Genomic DNA, 13,978 nt, shown 5'->3' with positions numbered 1-13,978 from the left:
AACTTCAAGAAGCTTGTAAGACCCATCACTTGATCCCCATGTCCTGTCCTCCTAAATAATGACTGTTCCACCTAACTGAAACGTGCTCAGGTTCTTATGGGAAATGCTTATTCCCAGCAAGGGAAGGGGCTGTGACTCTTAGGCTGACTTAAAACTATAATGTAGAGGTTGATCTAAAACTATTATTTAAATGTTCCCTTTGCTAGAAATGTGAAAACCTCATTCTGAAAAGAAGCTTGACAGTCTTCTGCTCATTATAAATATTTGATCACTGGAATGTATTTTTAATTAGCTATCATGAACAAATATTTGACTCTTCAGCATTTATCATAAATGTCACTGAACCAGCAAATCACCTGCAAATTAATACCACAGCAGTCCTAATGGGGTTATGCAAGAATCAATTCTAGGTCATACTCTAATTAACATTTTTCTTGCTCTAAAATAACTTTGGATAAAGACTGGTGGGTAAAGGTTGGAGAAACACTAAATATTGAAAAGGAAGGTCACTGATACAAACCTTTGTGCAATCAAACAATATCAGTTTTAATATGACAAAATATGAAGATACAGATGTAAAAACAAGGAGTAAAAGCTATGCTAAGACAGTAGGAGAACTGCCTAGAGAATAGAGATCTCTTGAAAAGCCAAATATCTGAAAAAATCTTGCAGAGTCATAGAAAATAATCAGCTGAAATTATATTGAGGTGCAATTTTATGACCAAAGGTTTTATTAATATGGGATATAGATATCAAAACTGAGGATTGCTGTGCATTAACTGGAAACAATGTGCCTCTCCACAGAGTCAAACCAGCCTCAGACAAGTGGAAAGATTCACTTCCAAGTAGCGCATACCTTTCTCCTTTGAGGGAGGTCAAATTCCTAACCTAGGTTAAAGGCTTAACTTTTACATGGCTAAATTATACCAATCCTAAGCATGAAAATTTTAAACAAAGAAAAAATCAAACACCAAAACATTGATGCTGGACTCTTGAATTTAGCAAGGCAGAAAGAAATTATGTTTCCTGCCTGGTAACTAACTGTCAACAAATTCAGATGAGAAGGGAGGTGTGAATTTTTACTTGTTCTTGGGACAGTTTAGGAACAGCTGTGGTAGACTGCTATCAGCTGTCAATTTTTAACAGAGATCAGCACCCTTTTCTGAAAGGTAGGCACCAGTTTGAATAAAATAGCTGGGGTATTTTACAACCTGCGTTATTCAGAAGACCAGACTGGTTTATTATATAAGAGAGTTCTTCTGTCTTCATAATTTTGGAACACATGAAACTTGATCAAAACTTAGGAACTGGGCAACAATACTCCCAGAAGCACATCACAAGAAAAATAAACATTTGAATGCATCTATATGTATAAGTAAGATGATATTCTAGTTCAAAAGTCTTTCTGGAGAACTGTTACTGGTGCTTCCAATTAATCATTTAATCAAAGATTTAAACTAGCATCTGTAAATTTGAAATAATTTAGACCAGCCTGTAATTCAAAAGACTGCTGGTAATCAGGACAGTTTGTAGTCATCATCAGTCATGCTTTGAAGGGATGTAGAGTCCTCTCGTTGCAGACAACACAACAGATTCATGGCAAATACCTTCTAAGTGCAAGTACTCATCTGTGACCTAAGCAAAGGGCTTTGCTGTTATCCTAACCTGGATTCATTGCTAAGCTAGCCAAAGTCAATTAAAACAATCATGCAAACAGGATCAGATAAATCAAAACAGACTTGATACCTTCAGGTTTTATTCTACACATCTTGATATGTGCAGCTGTTAATACTAGCAATGAGGGGGAAGGGGGGGAAATCACATCATATATCAAAAAATCTAAGCAAAAACAAACACTTCAAAAAAGCACACCTGCACATCTAAGTGGTTATTCCATTGCCCTTTACTTCAAAATAAGAAATTTAATACTTAGAACTCTTAGCTATGGAACATTATCAAAATCTGAACTTCTCAAATGCCAGGAGGTTGCTTTTCTTGATACTATGAGCACTGAAGTAAGTGAAAAAAAACCCCTAAAATATCAAAAGCCTGGTGCTCTTGTTCCTGGCTAGCACTGATTCCACATGATTCAGAAGAGCTGCTGAGCTGATCCCAGAACCCAGCACTTCTAGAGCTGGGTATTCTCCCTGACACGCACTAGTATATATATATATATACATATATGTAGTGACATGCACTATAGCATATAGCTATAAATGTGTGCAAATGAGAGGGTCTAAAAAATGAGAGTCTAAAAGAAGAGGGTCAGAACGTGCCATTCTGCTCCCTGAAGTGTGACATTCTTCCAGGGCAGTTCAGAGGTAAAGCACAACCAGCACACTGCCGGTTTATGAAGAATCAGCTGGCTGCCCTGAACAATGACACACAGAAGCTGTTTGTTGGGCATCATTCCCCACCACTGTACATGTACAATGCTTCCCTTGTGGCACTTTGTTCTTCCTACCTCGAGGTATGTGCCTGATGGAGGGTTCCATTCTTTGCCCACAGACACACACACACAGCTCCAGGACACAGAACACAAGCAGAGGCACAAACTGCTGTGCAGTATCACTGCCACAGCGAAAATGCCCTGCCTCAGATCTCCTGTTCATTGGCTGTGCTTTGCCTCAGAAAAAAAGTCTGCTTGGACAAACCCTGAGCTCTCCTGTTTAGCAGAAGTAACCTGGAAACCATCTCCTTTCTCCCTATCCAGAAGTGACCTTTTCTACCCCTTGTGTGCTCCACTGCAAAATGGGAAAATAGATTCTGCTTGTTATTAACAGGAACAGATCAGAACAGTTGAGGCTGAAAGAGACCTCTGTTATGACCAGCCCCTACAACTGGCCTCAGCAAAGCGCCCTGGCACCTCCACAAATGGGCAAATGTTTTGAGTCATTAATCGTTTAATAGTCCAGTCTCTCACAACCTCTGAAGATCTAGTCCAGTTCCCCCTGCCCAGAGCAGAGACAACTGAAGCAGGCTTCTCAGCCTGTGCAGTCTTGAATTTCTCCTGAGATGGAATCTCCTTCCTCTATAGGCAATGAGTTGAGCACCTTCACACAAAAGTTTGTTCTTGTTCTTCACTAGAACATCCAGAGAATGTAAAGAAATACATTATATATAAAGATAGAAAATTGTTTCATGTGTGGTTTCTAAAAAGCTCAGTTTAATACTGTGAGAAAGATAGCCCTGAAACCAGCAATAACCACAATCACTAAACAATAATGGAGCTATGGCAACTTTTCTTTCAATCTAAAACCTGCTCATCTTTGACCTATATCAGCACATTGCAAATACTCTCTTATGTCAGAGTTTCTTTGAAAGGGGCAGGTGCCCTTAAGCAGGACTAAATACAGTGGTATAAGGATCAGAAAACATGTATGATTATTATTCATCAAAGCTTTGCTGGGACTTCCAGTACTGATGACATTTGGTGTACATTGATTCCATACAAAAACATGTATCTAGACATCTGGTTCAGCACTTAGAATGTCTCTGTTCTGTCTCTATAAAGCCTTCCCAGTAATAGAAAGAAATTTTGCAAAGTCATATGGATTTCCTCTAAATCTAGAGAGGTAGAGATGATATAGATACCCTACATCTATTTCCTCATTCATGTTTTTGTACCAGTACAAAGATATTGAATGTCCTCTCTATCATGCAATCTCTTTCTTTAAGATCTAAAGAAATCATAGTGTCTCAAAACAAAAAATAAATTTTCAGAGACCTGCCAAAAATGTCAAAAATGAAATGAGCGGAAATAAAATGTGAGTTAGAATTTGAAAAGCACAATGTATTATTTAAAAAAAACCAACCAAACAAAAAAACCCAATTTAGGTGGGTTTTTATAATCCAAACCAGGGTGGATTATATACTGTCTATGGATACTGTGAAATGTAACATAGTAGAGTTATTTAAGAATCAACTAAACAAGGGAGTTAATTTTTACACTTTCAAGTGACCTGGCAACTTTTTGTTTCAATTGAGCAGTCAAGTTGATACCCCTGTGTCTACATTGCATATAGGGAAACTTGAATGTCCACTTGAATAAAGCAATACTGAAATTGGGAAGTACAAAAATAAAAAGTTTTATTCTGTGACTGAGAACCATTAAAGAGCCCTCTGTATTTCCCAGACTTTCCTCCATTTGTTAATGTGGTATCATATTTTGGCAGCCTTAGTAAAGTCAGTAGAGATTCCCTACTCTGCAAAGAGATAGAAAAGGTTTTCTTTCTCCTTTATACCTTAAGGAAGTCATACCCTAAAGTCTGTATCAAGAGTAATGCATCTTTTACAGCCTGCCCTACGGTGAGTTCCTGCTCACAAACCATTTTCTCTGATAACCAGTTAATATCTACTACTTGATCCACAGTTGGACAGTCCCTGTTCACTACTTCCACGCACAACTGGGCGTGCCAGGTGGTTGCCCCTTGCCAAGTAATTCCTAGCAGTAGGAAATCACATGGCAGCAACAGACTGGACTTGCTGTTCTGCATCTCATTTGCCATCTCCTCTGGCTCCATACCAAGTCAAAGAACCTTTACCTAGCTTTTACACTAGTAAATAAAATGCTCAGAGACTGTTCTCAGGACCTGATGCCAACTGGCTCCTCACCACTCAGTCTCTTTTCAGCTGTGATGACAATACAGCTTCCCTACAGCTTCCTTTCAAACAAACAGGATCACATCCAAATTGTCAATCAGTAACAAGCTCTGACCCAGCCTAGACATCAAATCATGCCCAAGCACTGAAGCAGTAGTAGCTGACCTAGGTTGAAACCATCTAAGGGACATGTTAGCAACTGCTTGTCAGCTTGTGGGCTCTCCCTAAGCCTGATTTACTTTACATATATCATTTTTGACTGCTGGAAGTAATTCTGTAGCAAAGAACAACTTTGAAAAGAATGATCCAAGCCAAAAAAAAAAAAATATTTCAGATGCTTGAGACCAGAAAGTTGGAACTGATGTCCTTTCTGTAAACCATAGTTTCTATGTGTTTGGAAGCTCAGGTTTTATTCTATGCTTCCATTCTACTTAGGTTTTTATTTTTTTTTAAGATGGTCATTACTTTCTTTTCTTTAAAATACACCTTACTGCAAGGTGACTCTAATTTTACCAGAAGACCATGGGTAATATCAGTAACTCCTTTGACAAGAGAGTTTGAGAATCTAAGGTTGCTATCTCTCACAGAGATGAAGGAAAATAAAATAAGATTCTGACACAAGGAAGAACTCTCATGTCCCCATGAAATCAGAGTAGCAGCATTATGTTTACAGCTTCAAAAGAACTGATCAGTATTTTGTGATGGCTAAATTAGTTTCTGTTTTAAACCCATTCCAGATATAATCTTTTTCACTACAGCTGCCACTCATTCATTATTACCTGCCAATCAGCCATCAACCCTGCCACTCCTTTTACACATCCTTGTAAATTTTCAGACTATTCAATATAAATTCACAAAGCAGCACATCAACTTGAATGACTGAAAAATATCCCTTCCAGGCACCTTTACTCACAAAATCTCTTCACAATAACGTATTTATGGAGCTTTATTCCTTTGAAATAATTCCCTATGTATTATCTATGTTTTGGAATACATTATTATTGACCATCAGACTATTTATATTCAATTTTGTCTAACTGTCTTGAAGCAAATGGCTCATGTGAATTGTTGATGGCTGATACAAAATTAAAATCTAATTTTACAAAGTTTGAGTGTCAGCTGCTTCTCAAATACACTTTTTTTTCCCTGCTTATGGCGTGACATTTTCAGAGAATTACTACAACAGATTCTGTTTCTTTTTCTTTCACCATTATGATTATTTTCTCATATTTGAAGAACCATATCGAAGCAAACTCTGCTTATCCCAGTCCCTGTGAAATTGCAGCGTGCTCTGAGCAAGTATGTCAGAATCACACCCTCACAGGTTATGAATAGCATCCCTGCTAAGTACTGTTTTTAAAGGAACAAAATACTTGGGCAAGATACCAAAAGTAACAGAATACCACACAAGCAAGTCTGACTGGAGGTTATGTATCTGCTGGGATGTGGTGCTTAGAAATCACTGAGCTGTGCTTGGAGACAGAGGACTTTCTTTCTTTTTCCTGTACAAACCCGGGCAAACACTTGTTTCTCATCTCTTTTTTTTAAAGTCTTATAACTATCCTATTCTCTTCATCAAAACAGATTTAATTTTCATGAGACAACAACCTGAAATCCCAGCCCACAGAAACCCTCTGCTTAAAGGTACTGCTGGTAAAAGCGTTACTGATAGACTCAGTACTGGATACTCAAAAGACACAGGAAGGAACTGGTCTTGTGAGAGCCGTATTAAATCCTCCCCTGCTGCCACCTGGTGCCAGGAGCAAGTAAATTACTGTAACTCTCCAAAGAGTTCCACTTACTGCACTGATCCTGTGAGGATGAGCAGCTACAGCAGTCTCTCATCTCACTCTGCTCAACCTTGTTCCCTCCATTACCAGCTGTTTGAAATGAGGTTCTAACTAGGAGGAAAAATGAAAATATGAGGTGCAATTATGGTGTGCTTGGGAGACAGCATGATGGAGGAGACTTAAACTTTCTTTTTCAAAGATGAACAGCCAAGTATTATTCCCCAGTGATTCATATGCATGCAGCATGGGCAACAAAGAAAAGCTAGAAATCCACGAACATCCACGTAGCTATGACCTCACTGGAATCACAGAGACCTGTCAGGATAGCTCACATGCCTGGAGTGCAGCAAGGGATTGATGAAAACTCTAAAGGTGAGGAAGAAGGGTTGTGCTGTACACAGAAGAGCAGTCCAGTTGTGTTTGGTGTTGTCCTGTGACAGGTGATGGGCCAGCGTGAGCTGCAGGCAACAATCAGAGGAGAGAGGAGCACCCTCTGGAGTGTCTTGCTACTGCTCATCTGATGCACGATGGGAAATAGACAAAGCATTTTTCAGACAACTAGCAGTCACATGATTTCTGCAGTGACTGAGTGTTTGCTTGCCACAGGTGATTGATTAATAAGTCAGCTATGGCAATTACTTTGATAGATCTCTTGCAAACAAGGAATCACTGGTCAGATGTTTGATGGCCAATGGTAGCACTGGCAGCACTGACTGTGAGATGGTGAAGTTTAAGGTCCTGAGAGAAGGCACCAAGCCAAGTACAAGGCAAGGAGTTCTGAAAGCCTCCAAATATGTAATGTTATTGTTGGATATGGTTGCCTTGCCCGTTGGAAACACTGTAAACCACCACTCTTTATGAGACTTGTTTCCAGTTTCTTGCAACCTCATTATATTTTAAGCATTGCAGATTTTTCCATACCATGCATCTGTCCTGGGATAAGTCACCAACTAATATTTTGGGAAATTTCAGCAAACTATTCAGCTCTTTTCAAGATAAGAATATTCTTGTTTGCTTATAGTAAATTATTCTAGCAACTGTTCTCTTGCAACATTCCAATATGTCTGTGTTCCCAAAAACATTTTTCTGTTTATATACAATGTCTACCTCATGCTTTCCTAATTCATCACAAGGATGACATAACCTTTTAGAAATTTTTCATTCCTATACATTACCAGGTAATTATTTATTAGAGTTTACCAGTTTGAATTGCTGAAAATTCAGTATTTATGAATTACCTCACCCTCTCCCACCGCCAGCAATCAATCTGCACATTTTCTCCAGCTGACAGATTATGTTCCAGCTCCAGGTCCAGAAGGCAAAGCCTAACTAGTCCTTCAGTTGTTGTCCCATGAGGGTCTGGATAAAGCTGAAGCCAGGCATTAGAACCAGAAACCTTCCTTCAGATGCTCACAGTGATACAGTTGCTGCTTCCTAGCACAGCAAGTGATCCTCCACCGCTCTCAGTCTAGATGCAAAAATGAAGAGCTAAGGCTTGGAAACCAGGAAAGGAACAGAACAAACCAAGGAAGCTGACAGATTTGCATGAGGGGGTGGAGGAACCATGGGAAAAGTAAAAATTTCACAGCAGATAGGAGCTGTAGCTAAGAAATGGGGATAATATATTTCAATCAGAATAAGAGCAAAATGAACTAGAAAACTCTTGAAATCCAGAGAGGAGACTGGACACTCATGAAGAGTTGGAAGGATGCAGGGAAGGAAGGAAGGAATGGAGGGAGAGAAGGACAAGACTGGGACTTAGAAGACAGCAAAACAACTATTAGACATACAAGAAAAAGAGAAAAATAAGAAAAGAGAAAAAGAAATGGAGAAGAAAGAAAAGGAGAAAGAAAAAAAGAAAAAGAGAAAACAAGAAAAAGCAAAAAAGCTAAAGGAAGGAGAAGGAGAAAGAAGAAAGAAAGGAGAAGGAGAAAGAAGAAAGAAAGGAGAAGGAGAAAGAAGAAAGAAAGGAGAAGGAGAAAGAAGAAAGAAAGGAGAAGGAGAAAGAAGAAAGAAAGGAGAAGGAGAAAGAAGAAAGAAAGGAGAAGGAGAAAGAAGAAAGAAAGGAGAAGGAGAAAGAAGAAAGAAAGGAGAAGGAGAAAGAAGAAAGAAAGGAGAAGGAGAAAGGAGAAAGGAGAAAGGAGGAAGGAGAAAGGAGGAAGGAGGAAGGAGGAAGGAGGAAGGAGGAAGGAGAAAGGAGGAAGGAGAAAGGAGAAAGGAGAAAGGAGAAAGGAGAAAGGAGAAAGGAGAAAGGAGAAAGGAGAAAGGAGAAAGGAGAAAGGAGAAAGGAGAAGATCATACATACTGGATCAAGACTAAGTGAAAGAATCTGGAGAATGTGAGACTGAGTTATAGAAGAAAGACTTGAAATAAGTGGTTGTGGTTAAATGGCAGGAGAAGGGGTTTAAAGAAAGAAAGGGTTACAAGAAAGAATATATACTGGATTTTCATCCTAGAAAAGCAAGGCAAGCTGATATTGGTGACCAGGGGGACTGGGACAGAATCTTACCAGACCTTCTGCAGTGTGGGTTTTTGGTTTGAGGTGTTTTTTTGGTGGTTTGGTTTTTTTGGGTTTTTTTTGGGTTTTTGTTTGTTTGTTTTTATTGTTGTTTTTGTTTGGTTGTATTTTGCAGGGTTGAGGGGGGAAGAATTTGGAGTTCTCTGGGGTTTTTTTACAGCAGCTTTTGTGGTGAAATTTCCACCCATCCTTCTGATGTATATGCAGCCTGAACACGCAGAGATGTATAAAGAGCTAATCTGTGTTAAAACGGGGCAGGCAAAGGTTGCAAGAGTAAGCAGAAAAGTTTAATTACTTTCCTGTGATCACACAGCAGGTTAGTGTTAAAATAAGGAACAGAACTCAGATTCTTCCCCCCCCAGGTCCAGTGCCCAGTTCCCCAGATCCTGTTGCTTTCTTGCATTTCCATGCAGCGTATGAACCAGATTGATAAGGCAGGCACCACGACAGCAAAACACAGATCCACGTAGGGATAGACTCCTCTGCCTGCAGTCTGAACTGAAGGGACAAAAGACACCTCTGGTTCATGTGCCACTGTTATCACATGTTCTGTATCTGAACTGAAAGTCTATGCTTAGAAGAAGAAAATGGTGGCTTGACAGCATTACCCTAAAGTGGCTGTAAAACCGAGCTGTCTTGCATCTGCCTAGCTTGGAGCAGTAGCAGAGCAATCTGTACCCATCCAGAGACACGTGTCCCCAAAAAACACTGGGCTTCTTGCAAGTGCATGTCTGCATTGCAATGAGAATTTGTAAAGCCCAGGGTCCAGTACATCTATCAGATTTTCCCCCTACTTCATTTCTCTCACAAGGAATCACCAAAGCGCAGCTAACTGGGTGCTCGCTGCGTAGCTACAGCAAATTAATTTTCAGGTCATGAATACAGAAAGGTCTGCAAGCATTAGTCGGGCTTTACCTGTTAGCAACATATTAATGGAAGTTAATTAATTAATTAATCAATGAACAACATGTTCATTACTATTAGCATGTTAATTTTTTTAATATCTGAAAAATTATGTCTAGCTACTGTTGGTTTATCTTTTCTGCTAGGAAACAATTCCTCTACTTTGCTTTCGGCTTCCCAAAAAGCATCACAGTTGATAGCAAACAATACTAAAGACAAAATCAGCTGCAGCTGCCGCAAATAAAACCAACAAAGATTAAAAACCTTGTGTGTCTGTGTGGACATATCCAGGAATAACTTTCAATCAAATAGCTGCAGTCTGGGGGACTGAAAACAAAAACAACTCATAGAAAATGTATGCATAGCTGGAACACCTTCCAAATCCTGGATGATTGCAAGCTTCTGCTGCCATCAACAACAATTTCTAATTTGATGCAGAATTTTATTTTTTTTTTTCCAAAAGCTCCAAATCAAGAAGGCAAACAGCAATTACCTCTTTATATTAATGGACAAATACATTCACATGTCTTTATTCACCCAAATGTACACTGGAGAACTCCAGATTTTACTCTAAACCAACACATCTGCTAGCTTTTATCTTTTCGACATGTTTTCAGTCAAGTCTCCATGATTTTTGAAACAACAGAGAATCCACACAGAGAGAACTTTGGCTTTGGTCCCGCCCTGGAGACTACCTACCAAAAAAATTTGCTTTCCTTCTTACATTTTCTATTAAGTGTTATTTTAATTCTCTGCTATCTCACACTGTTCATTATAAAAGAATAAGAAATTTCACATGGCAGTTGTACAGAAATAGATTTTAAGAACAGAAAGGTTTGGGTTTCTGCAGTACATCTGATGACAAAAGTACAGAAATCTATCATTACATCTCCAAGCATTTTTACTATGTTGTGAAACAAAAATGGTTCTTTGTCCTTAGAGAGATACTTTCCCATTTATTCTAAGCTCAATAAAGCAAAGATCACAATCCAGACAAGAAGTTTTCCCCGTATTTCAATTTAAGCTGAGTAGAACTCCCTTAAGCAGCAGGTTCCATTGGTTATAATGGCTGTATTGAAATGAGAAAGGGTTGCAAATCCATGAAATTAGAGGAAATAACTCACAAGAAAACAGAAAATTAACATTATGACTATCTGACAATGACATTTTAAACGCATGAAACTTTCAATTACCAGAGAAGAAAAATTATTTGTCATGGAAAAATTCTAATGCAGACTGCTTTCAGCTGTTTTCATTTCTAAATTTCAATTCTATAAGATTTAGTATTCTTCACCAGCATGTTTCCATGGGTCTCCCAAGCCATGGTTTATTTGCAAAGGGCACAGTAATTTGGCTTTGCTTCAAACTTGTTTTTTGTCTGATTTGTACCTCTTCAACTATCCTCCAACTTCCCCCATGCTGTGATGAAAGTCCTGGCCTGAAAAGCAGCATTCACCCGCTGAAAGCAGCTCAGTAGCCTATTTGAAATACATAAATCCTCCCTAATTATGATGACACATATAATGACTGTGCTAAGCAGTTCTCCCTACTTCAGTATAAGGCTGCATTTCTGACCCTCTGTCCACTCCACCCCTGCTATGGTGTCAAGTCTTACTTCACGTTTTCATTCTGGCTCAGTGCCCCCGTTCAGTGCCACTGGGAATCATCCATCTGCTTCAGCTTCATGAAAACCATTACTGTGTAACAGAGACACTGAACACCACACCATCTCTTCTGGAGTCTCCAGCACCCTTTCATTGATACCAACAGCTAGACCAGAAATGGCTAAACACTTAAGACAAAGAAAGAAGTGGAGAGCAGTGTGGAAGCAACAGAATCGTAGTTCTGCATTGTGGGCCAGAGGGAGGAACCATGATAAGAAGAAAGTGACTAGTGATGACAGGGATGAAGAAATCCATTAACTGGCTTAGTATCAAAGAACACAAGCTATTAAATTGCCACTGAACATCACTGCAATCTGAAGATGCTTCAAAAAAGAAAGGCAAAAGAATTTTATAGCAGCATAACCTATTAGAGAGAAGGAGGAACCAGAGATGAGAACTTGAAAGAAAGTAGAGTCTAATGGAGAAGAATAACAAAAAACTTGGAGTAAAGCCAATCTTAAAGACAAGTTATAAGGATTATTACAGAAAGATCATACTCTCATCAAGAGGCTAGTCCAGGAAACCAAGCCCTATTTAATGGCAGTAACCAGAGAGAAAACAGAAGGTGAAAGTTTCAGTGAGATGAGGGGAAACCTAACTATGGCTTAGATTTTTTTCATGCCCTTTTAAAATCAGCAGTTATCTGGGAAGGCAGCAGAAGGTGGAACAAACCACCTGTTTAACATCGACTAACATGCTAGGAGTTCAGTTCCTGTAAAAAACCATTTGAATATTTTTAATACTACATCACTTAAAGGACTCATTTGCAGTTTCCAAAAATGCTCTAACATCATACAACTGAAAATTTCCTGCCTTTCTTGACAACTGAAATACATCTCTTCTGCTTCATACAAGATCAAAGAAGACACTGGTGTTCCTACTAGGGTATATTCCTAAAAGTGAAAATCAAGGGCATGAATTTTAAATCTTGAGCAGGAAACAGGAGAGATGTTTTTAAAATCTCTTCTGAGAAGTCACTCTTAGTCAACAGTTTCTTCTTTTATTGCTGCTTTGTTATCTCTGTCAGCCTGGCTATTACTGCTGTAATGCAATTTTCTGCTTACTTAATGGCACAGTATCTTACATCTATATAATGGCAGCTGGAGTAATTTTGAAGATTAATTAGATACAATGAAAAATTATGCTTAGATTGAAAAGCCAGGAAGAGTCTCTCACTTCCCAGCTCTCCAAAGAGCATGACTGAACAAGATGGGGAGGTGGCTAGATCCCCAGCCTCAGTGTGTCTGCTTGTCTCTAGTAGTAGTTAGCAAGGGAAAAACTATTGGCTACTGGTCACAGGTAAAAAACCTGTGGGAAACATCATCTGTAAAGTTAGATAACTCTTACACACTTGAGCACAGTTCCTGTATGAATATATATGTACGTAAAATGTAACAAAGTCTCTGAACTCGTTACCACTAGTTTCACATTTTCCTCCTAGTAGAGAGAGAAAAAAAGGTACCGCTTCGTTCCTGTTTTGCCTAGAAAACACCAAATATTTTCATTTCTTCTCAGCTTTGCAATCATCAAGTTGTACTTTAGCACTCCTTGCAACTTCCAGCTTTTGACTGCCACATTGTTTGCCCCCAAAAACAAGTTGTAGAAGAAAAACAGTTCTATAGTAAGAATCTAAGATCTTAAAATAATTGGTGTAGAAGTAAATAACAACACTAACCTCTTTCATTTTTTCCAGTTCATTCTGTAGTGCTTGTTTGGCAATTTCAACTTCTATAAGCTGCTGTCTTAATTTTTCATTTTCATCTTCTGTTATAGTACGTTTTTCTTCCACATTTTCTAACTCATGATGAAGTCTCACCGATACATCTTTTGCAACCTAAATGAAATGGTATATCAAAAGAAAGGTTAAAAAAAAAAAATTACTGCAGCTGTGCTTAGTGCCTAAGCAACCATTTAGAAGTTAATTCTGGATGTTTTGATAGAAGAGAGAGGCATGTAAGGAAACAGGTAGACAAGGACATCCACAGACAGAATTTTAAATAATTCTAAATTCAAGCCAATTCCTTCCAAAAAGTGGTATGTTATCCCTATGGGCTTCACTGGAAACATCAGACATTAAACTCCAACTCCTTCTTAGGTTCTGTGACATCAACAGTTAAACAGGATCTTCACTATTTTTGGAGACAGTGCATCATCTATCTACTCTCAACCACAGCCAGCTTATGCTTTTCATTGCACTAAAGCACATGCCCTTCAAATACTTGACGTGCAACAGCATCTAAAAGCAGGGCCCGTCTTCTCCAGGCCTTACCTACCTGTGTCTACCTGTGACCCAGATGGACACATGTTTATTTTGACTCTGCTAGTTTCTCTCTCCTCAGTGGACAATTAATGAAAATATTTACTCCTATTGGCTCATTTTAATATTAAAATATGAACAAACAACATTTTTACTGATGTTGTGCTCACACAAATGATGTCAAATAATTTCAATGAAAATGAACACTAAGGTTTCTGGTTCTTTGGGGTTTTTTTATGCATTT

At 38.7% G+C, this 13,978-nt stretch overlaps 1 protein-coding gene across 3 annotated transcripts in view; it reads right to left on the bottom strand.

Annotated features, from left to right (window-relative positions):
- MTCL3 (MTCL family member 3) overlaps positions 1-13,978 on the bottom strand; it is a 35,045-nt gene that overhangs the window by 16,895 nt on the left and 4,172 nt on the right. For all 3 annotated transcript variants that reach the window (XM_088053079.1, XM_088053078.1, XM_088053077.1), the window contains exon 3: positions 13,153-13,311. In XM_088053079.1, the coding sequence (XP_087909205.1) occupies positions 13,153-13,311 (159 nt within the window). The remainder of the gene's footprint in view (positions 1-13,152; positions 13,312-13,978) is intronic.

The sequence above is a fragment of the Pseudopodoces humilis genome, chromosome 3 (genome assembly GCF_049639895.1).
Source record: "Pseudopodoces humilis isolate 2021_Gansu_Grassland_sample_001 chromosome 3, ASM4963989v1, whole genome shotgun sequence".
In the NCBI taxonomy this organism is placed as follows: domain Eukaryota; kingdom Metazoa; phylum Chordata; class Aves; order Passeriformes; family Paridae; genus Pseudopodoces; species Pseudopodoces humilis.
This window is presented reverse-complemented; position numbering and strand designations above follow the sequence as displayed.